Source organism: Aptenodytes patagonicus, chromosome 7, assembly GCF_965638725.1.
Source record: "Aptenodytes patagonicus chromosome 7, bAptPat1.pri.cur, whole genome shotgun sequence".
NCBI classification, from domain to species: domain Eukaryota; kingdom Metazoa; phylum Chordata; class Aves; order Sphenisciformes; family Spheniscidae; genus Aptenodytes; species Aptenodytes patagonicus.
The window spans coordinates 56,759,158-56,775,507 of record NC_134955.1 but is presented as its reverse complement, the minus strand read 5'-3'; the positions used below and the strand labels follow the sequence as shown (position 1 = coordinate 56,775,507).

Below are 16,350 nucleotides of genomic sequence, written 5' to 3'. Positions count from 1 at the left end.
CTGGTTGCCTAACCTGGGCAGTGTTTGCATTTAGGAAAGTACAGTTCTGAACCCAGTGGCTCACGGTCCTTTTGCAGAGGCCGTATAACTTCTGATCAACAGTATCCCACTCTTAGTTCCTGCTGTGGTGTACGGGAATGAGCCACAGCTTTGCATGCTGGATGCTCAGTTCTATGGCAACAGTAGTATCCAACTTCCCAAAATTATTTCCCTCTTGAAAAGACCAGCTGTGATTTGCAATATGTTGCTTATCTTAGAGAGGGATGCTCATGGCTCTGAGTTGAGAACTGATGAGGAGCCCAGCTCCAAACTATCTCGCATTAAGGTAAAAAACCAATTTGCTTCGGTTTCAGAGAGCAGCCTGTGCTCCCCCTGGAACTGATCTCTTCTTCTTGGCAATAACCTGCTTCTGTGAGTGGTAACTGAATTAGTACCCAGTGGGATCTCAAGTGGCAGAAAACCAGGGCCTCTCGGGGGCAAAATACCACTGATAAGTTAACTGCTTTACCAAAAAAAGTGCTGGTGCTTGATAATGGCATGCTTCTATTCAGAACAAAAGGGAAGTATGGTAAGCTGCTGTTACAGCCTTCCTGGCAGCTCTGCTTATTCTCAGAGGAATAATGAACTTATTCATAGAATTCATACCTATGTAGGTGATCCTTTCCGAGGCCTATCTATTCTTCCTGTTAAGATGTACTTCCTCTGTACCTATTGCTATAGTTTAAGCCCATTGCATTGTGATCTGCCCACTGTGGAGGTAGGCCTGGATTCATCCTGTCTAAGCATTTAACTCATGGGTTTACAAAATTATGCATGGTGCAGAGAGTGTAAGTGGGGGTTGACTCTCCATCTCTTCCACAAGAAAGAACTAGGAGCCAGGTTCAAAGCTAATACAAGGGATTTGTTCTTCATGCCAGTTGGTTGACCTGTGGAACTCCTTGCCAAAGGATAGTGAAGACTTTTAAAGTTTGTATAGGTTCAAGGGGAAACTAGAAGTATCTGGAAGAAAGATTCACTGAGTGTTAACTTGCTGGACAAGCTACATCAGGCTCAGGAAACTGCCTGAGCTGAAAGCAGTTGGAGGCTGAGAATATTAAGGAGGAATTATTTATGCTTGCCTTAGTACCTCTGCATCTGCACCGATTGCTGTAGAATATAGGATACTTGAGCTGGGTACAGCACTGGCATGAAGCAGCATGGCTGTTAGTGTTTTTGTATAGTGTCTGTAGGACACTAGGGCATTGGTCCCTTTATCCATGGGGAGAGCAGGAGTTTTCAGACAGCAGTGTGTTTCCCAGGATAGTGTCTCAGTGAAATGCTCTAAGGTAAGAGGAATGAATTCAGACTAAATCGTTTTTCTCTGCTGGATCACTGATTCAGTGGTGCAAGTATGATTTTTGTCAGGCATGCTGGTGACATACAAGCAGCAGCAAAAACCCACTAATGAGCATGGTATAAGATGCTGTATTCCTCTGCTCCCTCAAATAGCTAGATTAACTGTGTGTTTTCATATATCCTGGAATGTGGTCAATAGCAAACCAGGGAGTGCACTGATTTTTAGCAAAACACTTCAGCAACTTACACAGGAATATTATGTAGCAAGTTCTAAAGTGCTTTTCTGCTCTTTCCCATCCAAGTGATTTTTCACGGTGTATTTGGTAAGGAGTTATTAACTGCAAACAGATTTAAGTGCTGAGGACTCCCTAGATCTAAACCGATGCTTGTCATTCAGATGCCCCAACATGAATCAAGTACAAATGTGAATGTTCACAGCCAGTGCAGTTCATTTGGTAACAAGCATGCATTTAGCATTACACAAAACACAGCCGTCTACCCCTTGACAGTCCTTGCTTGTCCTGGTATTTTGAGGGAGAAGGGGGAGGACGTTTATCCTTGATGGTGAACTTTAAAAGTATATTTTCTTTTTAAATGTCAACCTATTCCTTCTCCATGTGTGTTTCAAAAATGTCTCTGACACTTTGGCTCGATACCCAGGTATTCCAGCTGTTATTCTAAGATGGTGGAAATTAAAGTTCTGTTGACTTCACTGGAGCTTTGCCAGTTTTCCTCAGAGGAAGATTTGGTTTCAGAATGTTTTGTGGAACCTAGATCTGACACATGCACTGCAGGCACTGTGGGTGCTGGGTAGTAGCTGTACTGATGCCAGTAGCTGGAGTGATTAGGGAAGGGGAATTCCACTGCGTAGCAAGGGTTGTGGTTCCCACCTTTGATCTCATATGGAAATGAAATGTTCAGACTGTCTTTTGCAAAGGTGGAACTGTGTCAGACTGTCCTTTTCTAACCCAGAATGATGTGCTAAAGGGTTGGGAGTGTGGTCTACTTGGTCTACTCCAAGTAGACTCGTACAGCCCTGATCACTCTGAGCACAGCAGAGCAGAGGTTTGAACCTTGGCCTCCTGAATTCCCTGTTGTTGCCATAGTCTCAGGTCACCACAGCCTGAAAGCATCTCACTCTCACAGGATAGACCTAAACAAATACCTTGACTTACTTAGTAAAATTGAAGTGCTGCTTTTTTCACACTCGGAGAGGGAGTCAGTGCCCAAAACTTTCCCTGCTTTTTCCAACTGTATCATCTCTCCTATTAAAAGTTACTGTGTGTCCTTCAAAATTTTCTATCCTTTAACTATAACACCTCTAGTAGTACTACCACCAAAAAAAAAAAAAAATCATAATCACCAATTGTTCCAGCAAGCACAAAGCAGCGGAACTAACGTAGGTTTCATGTGCACAAGAACCTGGGCATATAAGTAATGAATCCATTTGTAAGGGTATCTGCTGAACTCCATGAATTGACTTTATTTAGTTGTCTCTGTGCATAATTCTGCTGCAGACACTGAAGTTAATGGTAAACCTCCCATGGATTTCAGTGTGTGCAGGTTGGGGCCCTCATATATTAAGGGCTTATCATTGCAAATTTGCTGAAAGCACCAAACCCTCACAGCTCCTGTGTGCCTCATCTTCAGTCCTGCAGAGACATCATAATACCATGTTTGTGATAGCAGAGTCATTCCCATGGCAACAAATGGAGTCAGAAATACAAGATTCTGACCTTGCTGTGTGATCAAACAAAACAGAGAAGCTGGGCAGCAAAGACAAAAGTTCATCAAACACAAATGCCTATAAACCCATCAAGCAGGTGGGAGAGAAGCAGCAAATAAAGACAAAATATTTCTCCTCTGAAGTTCTGCCCCCAGGCAAATGTCCCTCCTTTTCTAATATTAGGATCTGCTAGGGTTAGCCTGAGTATCTTACCCTGCAGAAAGCTCCAAGGAGAGCAAACGATAGCTTGTTAATAAAGCCATTTCACATAATTCTTTCTGGAGGATGAGCTTTGAAAAGCAATACTATTTTACAGCTCCTTCCAGCAGATCTGAAAACAAGGCACTTAATAAATAACATTGCAATCTCATCCCATTTCTTAGAGTTGCATTAATAGTCTTTGCTTTAGAGATCATGGCAGAGTCAGTGACCTGCTCTGAATCAAATGCTGGATTGGTAAAAGAATTGGGGTAGGAACAACATGAGTGGCTAATTGGCAGTATGGTCATCGTAGGAAGCCAATGACAAACGTAAGCAGCCATAAGACACCTGCTCCCTGGGCTGTGGTGGGAACAGAGGTGAGGCACAACTGGAAAAGCCCACTATTTCCCACCAGTTCATAGGCAGAAGGAGATAACTGGGAAGACAGGTGTTGCAGCTGGTCTGGCAATGAAAGAATAGTTTCAGATTGAAGTAGCTTTCAAAACCAATGCTAAAGGATTGACAGCTGTAAAGCAAAAGTTTTAGGTGCTGCTAGGAAGACTGGCAGTCCTTCTCACAACTGTGTCAGTGAGAGGTGGACTTCTAATTCACAGTTTGAGTTTGTGAGAACATTTTTGAGACTTCCAGCCATAATGAACTATTGAACAGTCAATCACAGGATCCTACCCTTTAACAACATCAGCATTAAGTCTTACTACATCTTAGTGGTAGAAGAAAGAGCATGGTTTGAATTGTTCCAAGGCAGAGGTAACTCTAATCTGATCTTCCACCAACAGAACTACACCTGTTAATACATACAAACAAACTTGTCCGTGGCTTCTGGAACCTGGAGAGGGCCTTTTTCCTTATAGATGGGACACTATAATAAATATATTTTTCATATTGCTACATATTATGGATGCAATGGAGAATTAAGAATGAGAAATGCTCAATGAAAAAGAAGCTGTCAGTGACAGTCCATTGGTTTATACTGATTACACCAAGGAGTGGCTGTTTCATGGCATTGCAGAGACAAGCCCAGAAGGCTCTGACCAAGAGTTGTGGCTGCTGCCCTTATGCATAACGGTTTTAGCATTGACTATAAACACAGAAGCTACTCTAGATTTGCACCAGCATAAAGAAAAGTGTAATGGGACTTCTTTGTATGTCCCTCCCGTGGCTGCTCAGCAATTAATGTGACTTTAATGTCTTCTTCACTGTCAGTGTTGTGTTTTCTGTCATTCTCTTGCATCACATAAAAGTTTAAGACGGGCCTGGTAAGGTACAAAAGGTATTGAGGCAGGCTGCACTGCAGGGCCTTTTTTCTGACCTCCAGCCTCATGGACCCCAAAGTCAGGATCCAAAGAGCGTGTTGCAGCTGGGGAGATGACTGTGAGCCGGATGAGCTGCAAACGAAGCTCCTTTCTGCTGATGGAGAGCAGAAGGCTGGCTCCTCTCTGCCAGGCATCAGCACTCTCATTTTACTGACAGGAGTGGTACTAACGCAGACCTTCTGTGCCATATGCTGACTGTGAGGAGACCAGTCGGCAGCTTTGGCATGAGCATTTGTAACCACCACTTTGTAATTGGAAAATGGACTTGGAAGCAATTGTTCTGCTAGAAAGTCAGCAGCGTTTTCCTGCTAGAAGACAACAGTTTGCAGCAGGGAATTCTTTAAGAGAGTGAAATAGAAATGGTTTAAGCCCCAGCTTCAGTCAGCTGCAGCATACCAAGCACCCAGGCTGGATCCCAGGGCACGTTGGGTTGTTCTGCCCAAACCTGGCAGTTTGATGTTGAAATGCACCTCCCCAGGTCTTTATTTTTCTGAGTTGCTCTTCGGTTTGTGTCTTTCAGAAGCGCTCTGGAGGCATTTGCTCATTCCTGCATCGAGTGTGCTGGGCAGCACTACCGTTGCAGCTGCTCCTCTTGCTCCTCCTGCTCCTGGCCTTCCTCCTGCCCCTGGCAGAGGAGACCCACAGCTGCACGCTGGCCAACAACTTTGCTCGGTCCTTCAACCTGATGCTGAGATACGAGGGCCCACCTCCAACTTAACTTCTTGGCGTGGCACGAGGTGACTCTCAGAAATATAGACTCTTTTTTTTTTTAACAGTTGCAAGTATTGTAGATTTTAGGGCTTCTAACAAGGCCATCATATCAACTGGATAGGTGACATAAATGCGACATAAGATTAATCCACTTTAATCAGGTATTTGAGCAAATTTAATATTTTTACAATATTTTATTATAATATTTATAATGTGTACATAGAGATTGTGTATGTGTATGTATGTACATATATATATATAAAAAAATGCATATCTGTGGTCAAACTAACATCCACCATCCACTCATCCACTGTTTGGAGATAATCCTACAATGTTTCTGTTTCTACCATCTTTCAGCAAGGAATACTGAATGATGGTTCGGTTGTGGGGTTTTGGGGTGATTTTTAAAATCAGATTCTTGTTTACAAACGAAGTCAGAGCAAGTATGAGAAGATGTGGGCACGCAGCAGAGTGCAAACTGGAGAGCAGGTAGAGCAGAATCATGTTTGAATACAATGGTTGGCATTCAGCCCAAGGAAAATTGGGACTATTCTATTTGAAATCTTGAGCTGTTTTTTTCAGTATCTGGATGCAGGGATTGCAGAAGGTAATGGAAATGTTTCCACTGACTTCAGTAGGAGTGGGGGTGGGCCTCATCTTGTTCTCATTTTTTACCAGATTTCTCTTCCAATTACTGTGTTCTCCAGCCTACCTGAATCAGGAGAGGTAGAATACAGTAGGAAGAAAACTGGAAAAGAGAATATATTTTTTTTAACATCTCTATAGCAGGAGAACTTTTAAAATTAGGTCATAGTTTTCTGAACAAATTTGTGAGCACTGAACAAAACCTTGTATCAGTGGTCTTGTCTTTAAAAAGCAGTGGGGTTTTTTTGTTTGTGGTTTTTTGTGGTTTTTTTTTTTTTACTTTATAAAGAGGCATTTGGTAATGCATCATAAAGCCTGAACAGTGGGATGCAGCCTGGCTTAGTGTCAGCAAAGCAAAAGTCGGAAGTACTTTAATAATACCACCCTGGAAACAAGATTCCTTCCTAGGATGTTTTTATATTAATGGTTTGTTAAACTGATGTAAACTGATTGTATCAAAGACAGTCAAGCCTAGATTTCTATATAGTCTAAACTCTAAGACGATGACAACTTGTCATTTATTTACCTAACATTATGCCTGATTTATCAAATTTTTGAATGTACATTTTAACATTGCCTTTTAATGTAAAAACAATTCTCACTTTACTGTGATGAAACCATTCTTAGTGGTGTTTTACCTAATTGACTCCTGAGAGAAAAGGTAATTTCTAAAATTCTGTACCATTGCTGAGAGCTATATTTTATTGTCTTATCTTTTTAGCCACAGTAGTAATCATGCAAAAAAAATTTAACTGAAGAAATAGCTACTTTTCCCATCCTGGCTATTTTGTGGGAGGAACTTGTCTTCTGGGTACCAGTATGGTGTATTCAGTGTTGTTTTCCAAATAAGTTCCAAAATAATATTAAATCTGTTGTGCAGGTAAGTTATTTAGTAGCTGAGGGACTGAAGGAGGAACTCATACTTCTTCAACAGAACCATGAAAGTTTTGCTAAAGAAGCAAACTTGGGTAGAATAGGGAGGCGTAGCAGCAAGGAGCTCATTATAGGCACAGAATGAGGGAGAACAGGCAGATGTGAAAGAGGACTAGCTAAAGATAGAGAAGAGAGGTGTCGAACAATTTATAAAGCCCAAGAAAAGTAGTCACGATGAATGCAGAGGACAAGAATACAGGCTCTATGGAGGAAAAATCTCTGAATCTTTTTGGTTCCTTCTCCCTGCTACAGTATTGGTACTATTGCATATTAAACAGCTTTTCTCCAGTAAGGTTTAAAATGGGGCAAGTAACAAGGACTCTACCAGTGTTCTGAGGAGACTCTTCCACTGCCAGGACTCTGTCACTGTGTTCCTAATAATGCTTCCGACTACACTGGGTTTGCTAGAGTTGGATAAAAATGCCAAAATTCTACTAAAAGTGGAAAGGAGAGAGGAAATTAGAGGAAAGAGAGCAGGGATGGTGAAGGTACTCAGGTAGAGCGCAAGGGGAGTGTGCGGAGGATCTGAACTGATGTGGATTAAAACCTGACTGTCAGGAGGTAGCAGAAGAGCTCTAGAGAGCAGGCAGAGGGGGGCTGAAAGCAGAAAGGTGAGGAGAGAGGATGTATGCTGAGCGATAAGACATTCACATCTAAATGGGAAGCGAAGGAAGGTAAGGCCTGTGATTTCTTTCATGAAGGAGCCAGATGGAGAGGAGCTATAATTCATCAGAGAATGGGGCAAATTAATTCCTTGTTTGCAACGGTTCTTTCTGGTGGTGAAGGACGTACCTCCTTTTCTCCTTTGATTAGCTGTGCAAAAGCCATGCACGTTCCTGCAGTGCTCCTCTAAAAATTGCTGCCAGCCCTGAGGGAAGAAACCCTCGTGGCTGTGCAGCAAGGAGCTAATCATCACACACATCTCCATTTCAAATTAAATGCTCCAGCAGAAAAGAAGAGTGGGGGAAGAGGGGCAGTAACAAAACCTGCTGTGTGTGGCTGTGTATATGTGTACTTGTGCATGCACTTTTCTGTGGCGTAGCTACATTGCACTTCTCTGAGTTTTGCTGAGCCATTCCAGGTGATGAAAGTAAAATGCCAGTGAGAAAGTAAAAATAACGAGGAAAAATATAGCCACAAGAGAAAATCAGTAGGGAGATAGACAAGTTTTTTCTATGAAAGCACAAAATCTCACATCAGATTTCTTTCTGCCCAGCCTTTCTGATCTGGATGATTTTTATGGGTTCACAAATGCATTTGACACCACAGGAGTATGCAACTGGGGGAAAAAATTTCTACACAGAGGACCATAACAGAACAACTGCATCGTCACCTTGATTTTACAGTGTTGTGGCAGGTTTAAAAAAACCACTAAATTAGAAACACACTTTTGCTGCTGGGTTTGCATTCAATTTATTCTATAAGTCCCCTGTCTGTAGTCTTGGCATTTTTTGCTTTAAATCTCAGCAAATCCATTCTCATTAATTTTGGTATCTAAATATCTCACATAAGTGATGAATCTTTCTACTTCTTCTCAACAGAAACTATCCAAAGCACAGGACTTTGATGTTCATTTCACTCAGAACAATTTTACTCTTCCATAATGTCATTGACCTCACCTGTCCAACGCAGGTGTGAGATTTTTCTAAGAAAGAAAGAATTTTTAAAAAATCACAGAAGTAAGCTTGAAATGTAAATCCAAAATTTACTTTCTTTTTTATTATCTTGTTTTTCTTCTGAAAAGTTTGTGATACTGATTCCTGGAAGTGTGTGTAAATATTAATCAAGTCAGTAATTGGAATAATGAAAACAAACTGCCCAGTTCAACTTCCAGGAAACTGTACAAAGCTCAGATTCCTCAAAACACAGACTAAATCATACTGGTTCCAAATCAGTCCTTAAAATTTGAGCACTGTTCTTCATGCCTGAATCTTTGCTCACACATGAGTTAGGGGTTACACCCTCACTTTTGCGCCTATAAAATCTCCAGCTTACATATCTCTGACATCCATACGTAACCCAGATGTGTTACAGCTCAGCTTTGGATTGGGGCTGCTGCCTTAAGACATCCCTTGCCAAAAACCTAGGATGCACAAAACAGGTAAGCATCCATGACTGAGGGCTTGAACTACTTCAACCCAGATCCAACCACTGTCAGAGTGTGCTAAAACCCTCTAAAATAGATTGAATATGTTTGAGCTTGTAAGTTGTTTGTGCATCTGGCTCAGGCCACATAGCCTATACTGCATGCAGATACTCAGCCAGTTCACAGAGCAGAGCTCTAGTGCATCTCTCCAAGCTCTTTTGCCTGCACTGTTGGACCCAGTGTTTGATTGACCACATTAATGACCCTTCAGCGTTGAAGGCAAAATCCTGCACTCCAGTACCCATGCATTAAAGTAAGAATTCTGCACAGCCCCAAAGGCACGCTTCAAACCCAGCTTTGGAGTGAAAGCAAGCCTAATTTTTAAATTGTAATTGATTTTGTAGCCGGATGCTTTCAACAGAATTTTCCATGACTGCAATACAGCGAGGTAGAAAACTGCTATTGTGCCACATGTCTATTAATAGCCCTTTCTCTGATTCCAGCTAGCAATTTAGATTGTGTTAAATTTTGTTTATATATGCCCTCTCCAGAAATCTCTGTATGAAAAACATGTTCAGTTCTATGCACACACATTAAAAACGTATTCCCCTGTTAGCACAGAATCCCCAGAGCAATCATAATTTCTACCAAGTACTAGCTTATTTGCCCTGACTGAGATACTTACTAAATTCAAACATTTGGGACTGAAAAGAAAGCTACTAGCCTAACTAATGAAAACACCTGATGATCACTGAGCAATTTGGAGAGCTTTTAGAATGGCTTTCTGCTTCTCCTTAATCCTTTTCGTTGGGGTAGTCGAAGACCCCACAGAGAAGAAATGTCTCCAAAAAATGGTCATCACTAGATAAGCAGATGGTAATTGCTGCACGTTAGAAGAAATAGTATGTTCTCTTTAGTTGCTCTAGGACCTCAGGAGTTTCCTCCATCTGATCTCTTCTTCAGTATTAAATAGGAAATGTTTTATTTTGGTGTGTGTGCATACACATCTCATTAGCATGAGATTTGAAGAGTGAGTTCACATACAGGAATTCTTTTAAATTGTGTTGACAAGAGAGTACTTTGTCTTCTTTTCTCAAGAAAAAATAAAACCACTGTATAGCAGAGATTCCCAGAGCAAACAAAACCTTTTGGAATAACTGAAGGTTACAGACTGAAATTAAACTGGAGAAATAGTTTTGCCTTTCAAGAAATGCTGGTATAAATACCCCAATAAAGATATCTTTGCCAGGCATCATGGGTGTCTTTCAGGTCAGGTTATGTATCCAGCTGGCTGCAAGAACTGCTTTTGGAGACTTTACTATCCGTTGGACAGTATCAGTTGCTAGACTGCAGCTGAAAACACATTTGCCCAATGAATTATATCAGCTTCTTCCAGAGTCACTGGGGGTTGTCAAGGATATTCTTAGTAGTTCTCAGATCATTTACCTGCTCTGAGCCATCACAAGTTTATTGCATTAATCTATCTGTCAGCGGCTGGCAACTCTCAGAAACCAGTTTATTAAAATACTAAAGATATAACATTGTTAGTACAGACATCGCAATCATTCAGAAACCAATCTTATTATTTTTGCCATATTTAAATGTAATTATCTATTGGTTATACTGGGTTATAAACAGATTAGTCGTAGCTGTTGGGTAACTGCGGAATGTTTTAGGCACAAGGCTTTTTGACTTGCATATGTATGTTTAAGAATTGTGGGTTTGTTTTGCTCTTGCTCAATGGTAAAACAAAACAAAGATTCTTGAAGGTAGCATTTTCCGAAAAAAAATATAAAGCAGGATGGAATAATCTGTCATACAGTTGATTTTTTAATTATCTCTTGTCTATCCAATTTAAAATACGGATATGTGTCTACCAGAGACGTATCAGTAGATCTGGAAAGAAAAGGAATATCTATCAGGAATATACCAATTCAAGCAGTAGCCTAAATGGCACCTTTGTTACCAAACCTACTTCAGCAATTGCCAGATTTAGCTCATTGTACCTGTGAGCTAACCACCATCCTCCTAGTAAACCATGGGTGAGATGAAACTGCACAGGTGAAGGTATAACATCTCAGTGGAAGCAGCAGGAGGCATTAGGTCTTCAAAAGGCAGCCTGATATCTCGATGCAAGAGATGCACATGTAGGTTTGGCATCATGAGAGCAACCCAGGACTACCAACACAGGAACAAGGGTTTGCCGTTCTGCTCTGCCAGACAAAATTTTGACAGTGGCTGTCAGCACTGTCCAGTTTCACATCCCTGACTCTGGAAGGAGGCTCCCCTCAGGGTAATTCACTCTAGCTAAAATTTGAGTCTTGGGAGTGCTTTTTTCTTTTCATTAAATACAGAAGAAACTGCTAAATCAAACCCCTCAGTGACAGATGAATGGTAGGTGGTAGGCACTGGTGCTCCAGGAGAAAGTGCAGGAAATGCTATTGTAGACAGAAAGATAGTCATGAAGGTCTCTGTTCAGTCCTTAGGAATTAGAGATTCCTTGTAGAACTGAAGTAGGAGGCTTTCTGTTCCTTTGCAAGTAAATGCCAGCTGTTGCTTTTAGTCTTCGGGATTTTGGGGGTGAGCCTGTTCAGTGCCTTACTGAATGCTAGTGGCTTTCTGGCTTCAGAGCCGTTCACGGCAGCGAGTTCCACATCCTTCCTACAAGTTGTCTGAAAAAGGTATTCCCCGGAATTGGTTTTGAATCAGAAACCTTTTGTTTGGGGGTGGGGGTTGTTTGATTTTCCTTCTTTGGCCCCTGTGTGTTGAATCCAAGGAAGCAGAAAGACCAGCACTACCCTCTCCAGACCATGCTTTGACTTTCCTTCTCTTATCAGAGCAGAGGAGATTTGGCTTTGTCTCCTTCATAAAGTAAATTATCCCAGTCTTTTCTGCTTCTTTTCATGTTACAGTTCTTCCACGCTCTTGGTCATTCCTGTCACCTTTCTCTTAACTGTTTCCAGTGCCAGTTCTTCCTCCATACGTAGAGCAAGAAATCTGGTCCTGTTTCAATAAATTGAAATTCAATAAATTTTTCCCCCGTTGCAGTTCCTCCTGCAGATGCTCTGCCTGTTTCTGCTGCCCCCTGTGTCAAAACGGCCTTCATCACTTCCTGAGGGGACTCTGGTCCTTGCCAGCTGTCTCTTCCAAGTCTCCTGGCCATGTCCTACTCTCATCTGCCTTGTGTTGGCTCAGGGACTGCCCTTAATATTCTCATCTGTAGATGGGAGTGCGAGGGTGTCACTTAACAAACAATTACTAGTAATGAAAGCCTTGCCATTAGCATTGTTCATAGCCTGCCCAGACCCTTTTCTTCTCTCTAAGCAGGTTTTGGTGGGTAATCCAATTACTGCATGCAGAAAATTGCCCTTTAATCAGCGCGGAGGGCCGGTGTTTCAGTTTCAGCTCTATTACCCTCACGTTGTCACTGCCTGTGCAAGCGCTCCCGTGTGCTGCTGGGCCCGGGGCTGGGCGCTTCAGGGTGTGTACCCTTGAGCTGCCGGGAGTGTTTGAATGTTGCTGTTACACACACTAATAAGCCAGGATCCTTTTTTTTGAGCTGGAAAAAGAAAGAAAGAAAAGGAAACTGGTCACTTCTAACAAACTGGTTTCACAACTCATTTATCAAGCCCTCTAGCAAACCATTTATTTTAGCTCCTTTTTGCTCCATCAAAAGCTGTATGTTAAAAGGGAGAGGTGAATTTTGAGAGGCTGGGAACTGAAGGCAGGCTGCAGTGCCACCCGCCCTCACCAGCGCTTTGCCGGGAGGCCTCCAGCTAGAATTCAGGGGTAGGAGCTGTTATTTTTCCTGAAGTGACTCCCGCCGTCAAAATCAAATTATTTCTTTTGTCAAGTCCAATAAGCATTGAACACCACAGGCTTGGTTTCACTACAGATATGAATGAATGCCTCTGTACGGTACTTTCCATTGCCATGAAATATATATATATATGTATATATTTGTAATGGGGAGTGTAATTATTGTTCTACTTAAAGAAAGGTGACATTCCACTTCAATGTAACTTTCAAGTGCAGCTTTTAAGAGAAACCGTGTCTTAAAGGGAAGCTGGAAGAGTTTAGAGGTATGTGTTTTAACGAGCTTTAATGAGCTTTAATAAGCTTTGAGTTAGGGCTTCAGTCTCTAAGGCAAAAAGCACCCAAGATGATTTTCCCATCACGTTCCCAGATCAGATCCTGTAAGAGTTTAACCTGGGAGTCACTGCTTGATCACAGGCTATTCCTGAAGGTATTTGGATGCTGCATGTACTACATGTCTGTCTGTTCTCGAATGCCAGCCTCCATTTCGTACATGTGCTTGACTGGAAGGCAAAAGACACACCTTTGGCTTGCTCCGAGACCCTGACTGTCATTTTTGTCTCAGCGGATGTATTCCTTTTGATCAGTGCCACTCTTTCAAATTTTTTTTCCTTTTAATTTGTACTTATTCAGTTTATCAGGTGATTCCCGGAGGGCATACTCCACCTGCCCAGCCTCAGAGCTTCCCTTCCAGCAACGTACCTTCTTCTCATTTGTTTACTCGGGTGTACTGGACCACTGTGAAGCAATTACACAAGCAATAATGCAGGTGTTGCATTTTTCTGTCATTGCCTTTTGTAAGATGTAACACTCCATTGACATTGAAAAGTGGTAGGAGACCCAGAAGCTGCACTGTTGTTTACTAGCAATATAACCAATGTACAGTGCTTCTACAGGGGACCTGTCCTCACTTCTTAAAGCAGCTGGCTGTCTCGGGCCCAATTTAATTCACAAGGCTGGATTATAAACAATCTTGGATCCCTTCAACAACACTCCATCAATCTTGTTTCCATCAGTTTTTGTGCTTTTGTTTAGTTTCAAGCTAGAAGAAAGTTTAAAGAAATGTGCTAAGACTCCCGTATAGGGTGAGTAAATATCCCATATATTTCACAAAAATTACAACAAAACGAAGGGATTTACTCTCACATTGAATAGATTAATAAGAAGTTCTAATTGATGCATAAAAGTTATAAAGAACAGCCTGGAATGAAGTTTCTGCAATCAAACCGTTCTCTGCTTTTAATTTAAAAATCAGCAAATATTGAGGTGCGTTTTGCCACCTTCTTTTAGAAGTGACCTGGAGCTAAAATGTGAATCCTCCCAAATGGGAGGTTTATTGATGCGGATCTAAATTTCACCAGTATGCCCCTTGTTAGATCACCCGCCTCTGGGCAGAGAGGAAACCTAAGGCTGTTCACAAGAGAAACTCATATTGTGAATGGTTTTAAAATTCTTCAGAGCTCCCATCCACTTCCAAATGTTGGTAATGGGGAGGATCAGAAACCTTCCCGTGAACCCTGTGGATTTTGCATGTTGAAATCCTGGCTTGAATTCAGGTCTCCACCTCAGCTTCTTGTAAATGTTAATATTCAAGTAGAACAAAAAAGTTAGAGGCAATTACAGCATGAACATCTCTTCTTGTTTATGTATAGTAGCTGATAGCAGAGTCTGTAATAATAATCTGTGTTTATACATCTGCTGTTCAATGTAACAGTTGGGTACAAAATACCTTTTAACTGTCACAAGAAAATAACTGGATTGATGTCACTTTTTGCTTGTATGAATATAATTATTTGCCTTGCAGGGACCAGTTCCACTTTTGTCATGTTATTTATGATTTTTAAATACATTTGTGATAAATTAGGCTCGTTTCTAAGGTAAACAATACTGGAGCCAAGCAGCTGTCTCTGTACATGTGCATGTTATCACAGCTGATATCAAGTCCGAGTCAGACTCCTTGTCTTGCTTGGACCTTTCCTTAACCTTTCTGGCTTATTCAGGGAAATGCGGACCAGTCTATTTTCTTATTAAAAATATGTCTTTTTGAAAAGCTGAACTTATTTTTTAAAACCTTTCTTTTTACAATTATTGATTCAGAAAGACTGTAACAATCATATTTTTCTAAACTGGCAATTGCTTGTGTTGGGAAATGATATATAGATATATATTTTATTCTACAGATTTCCATGTGGTTTTGAAACTCTTTGTTTTCATATATGTCCTCCTCTTTGCTAGAATTATCTCAAAAAGCTGGAAGCTTCTGTGTACTGACTCTATGAAATTGTATAAAAATGCAGCTGCATAAAAAGACTGACTTTATTTTTTATTTAAATTGTTAGAGCTAAGTCATCCTTAGTGTTATGCCACGCAAGATGTACGGAAAGAAATCAGGTCATTGTTTCAAAAGGCTGGACAGCGTTACGTGACACTTCCTAAAAAGTCTCGACTGAAAGTCAGGAGAATTTACCCTAGAAATGGTGCCATTTCGGGGCCTGATTCTATAGTTTATTCACACTGTTTAGGACCTTATTTCACAAGTACTCCCATGAAATTTCATGGGAAATATTAAAAATAAGAGCCTATGATGTGTGAATAGCCGTGATAGAATAAGGCCCTTTTCTAATGAAGAACGGGGCCTTTTAACTAGTTAAGAGGCTATATTTTGAGTATTTCAGGACAACTTTCTGCGTTCTTCTCTGCGCTGTGGACTCCTCCTGTGTATTCTGGATTTATTCCATAGCTGAAATGCCAGATTAAATCGATAGAAGCCCCGTGCACAGATGAACATAATAGAAAGCTGCAGTGAAATATTGCAGAAAATGGCCTGATTTCAGAACAATAGTTAAAGTAACTCACGGCCTTGGCTTCTGTGCACCTGTGAAGCAGAGGCCCTTGCTTTGTACCTTGGCTGTGGTGTAACACGGAAGGATTTCTGCTTCTGCTTGGAAAATACTGTCTATTCCTCAACCTTGTCAGAAGCATAGTATTTTCTCAAGTAAAAAAAAATCTGATTCTGCAAGACTCACCGGGGACTTAAGGGCAGCTGGGACCTTCTGCAATCAGGCCACATTATTCCAAAAGTTTATCCCTCGATGACAAATAAAATATGATGTGGCTTTGCTGTTTGCAAGTAGGATAAAGAGGCTGGAAATTCGTTACCCTAAGCCCTAGCTTTGTGACTGTTCTGTGATGCTCCACTGTTGCCAATGAACTGTGTTGAATCGGATTATAAAATCAGAGTATTTTATTGCATGTGTTCTTTTTTGTAATTAAAACATAGTTTTATTTGATGTTGCAGTTATAATGCAGTAAATAAACACATATGTATTTCTTTTTAAGGACTTTTAAATTGTTCTGGGGGGTGGTTTCACATTTTTGCTGTGCTTATTTCTTGCCGTCAGAGTATTTGGGCTGACCTAGAAACACCCAGAACAAGTGAAGCAAGGATAAAATTTGCTGCTGCCTGCCTCTCTGCTCATGTACCACTGGAAGAAGGTTGTGCTGAATGTACCTACTTCACTCTAGCCCTGTAAAATTTAATAGAAAATGTCAACTTTTCTGTA

The 16,350-nt window shown here is 41.1% G+C and overlaps 1 protein-coding gene across 3 annotated transcripts in view; it reads left to right on the top strand.

Annotated features, from left to right (window-relative positions):
- SYNE3 (spectrin repeat containing nuclear envelope family member 3) overlaps positions 1-16,117 on the top strand; it is a 72,320-nt gene extending 56,203 nt beyond the window's left edge. Inside the window, exons 18-19 of one of the 3 annotated variants that reach the window (XM_076345380.1) lie at positions 5,117-5,333; positions 13,421-16,117. In XM_076345380.1, coding sequence (XP_076201495.1) covers positions 5,117-5,314 — 198 coding nt within the window. In that variant the 3' untranslated portion in view covers positions 5,315-5,333; positions 13,421-16,117. Of the gene's footprint in view, positions 1-5,116; positions 6,559-13,157 lie in introns of those variants that run through there. The other 2 variants (XM_076345379.1, XM_076345378.1) reach the window with 2 other exon arrangements.
- The last annotated feature ends 233 nt before the right edge of the window (positions 16,118-16,350 follow it).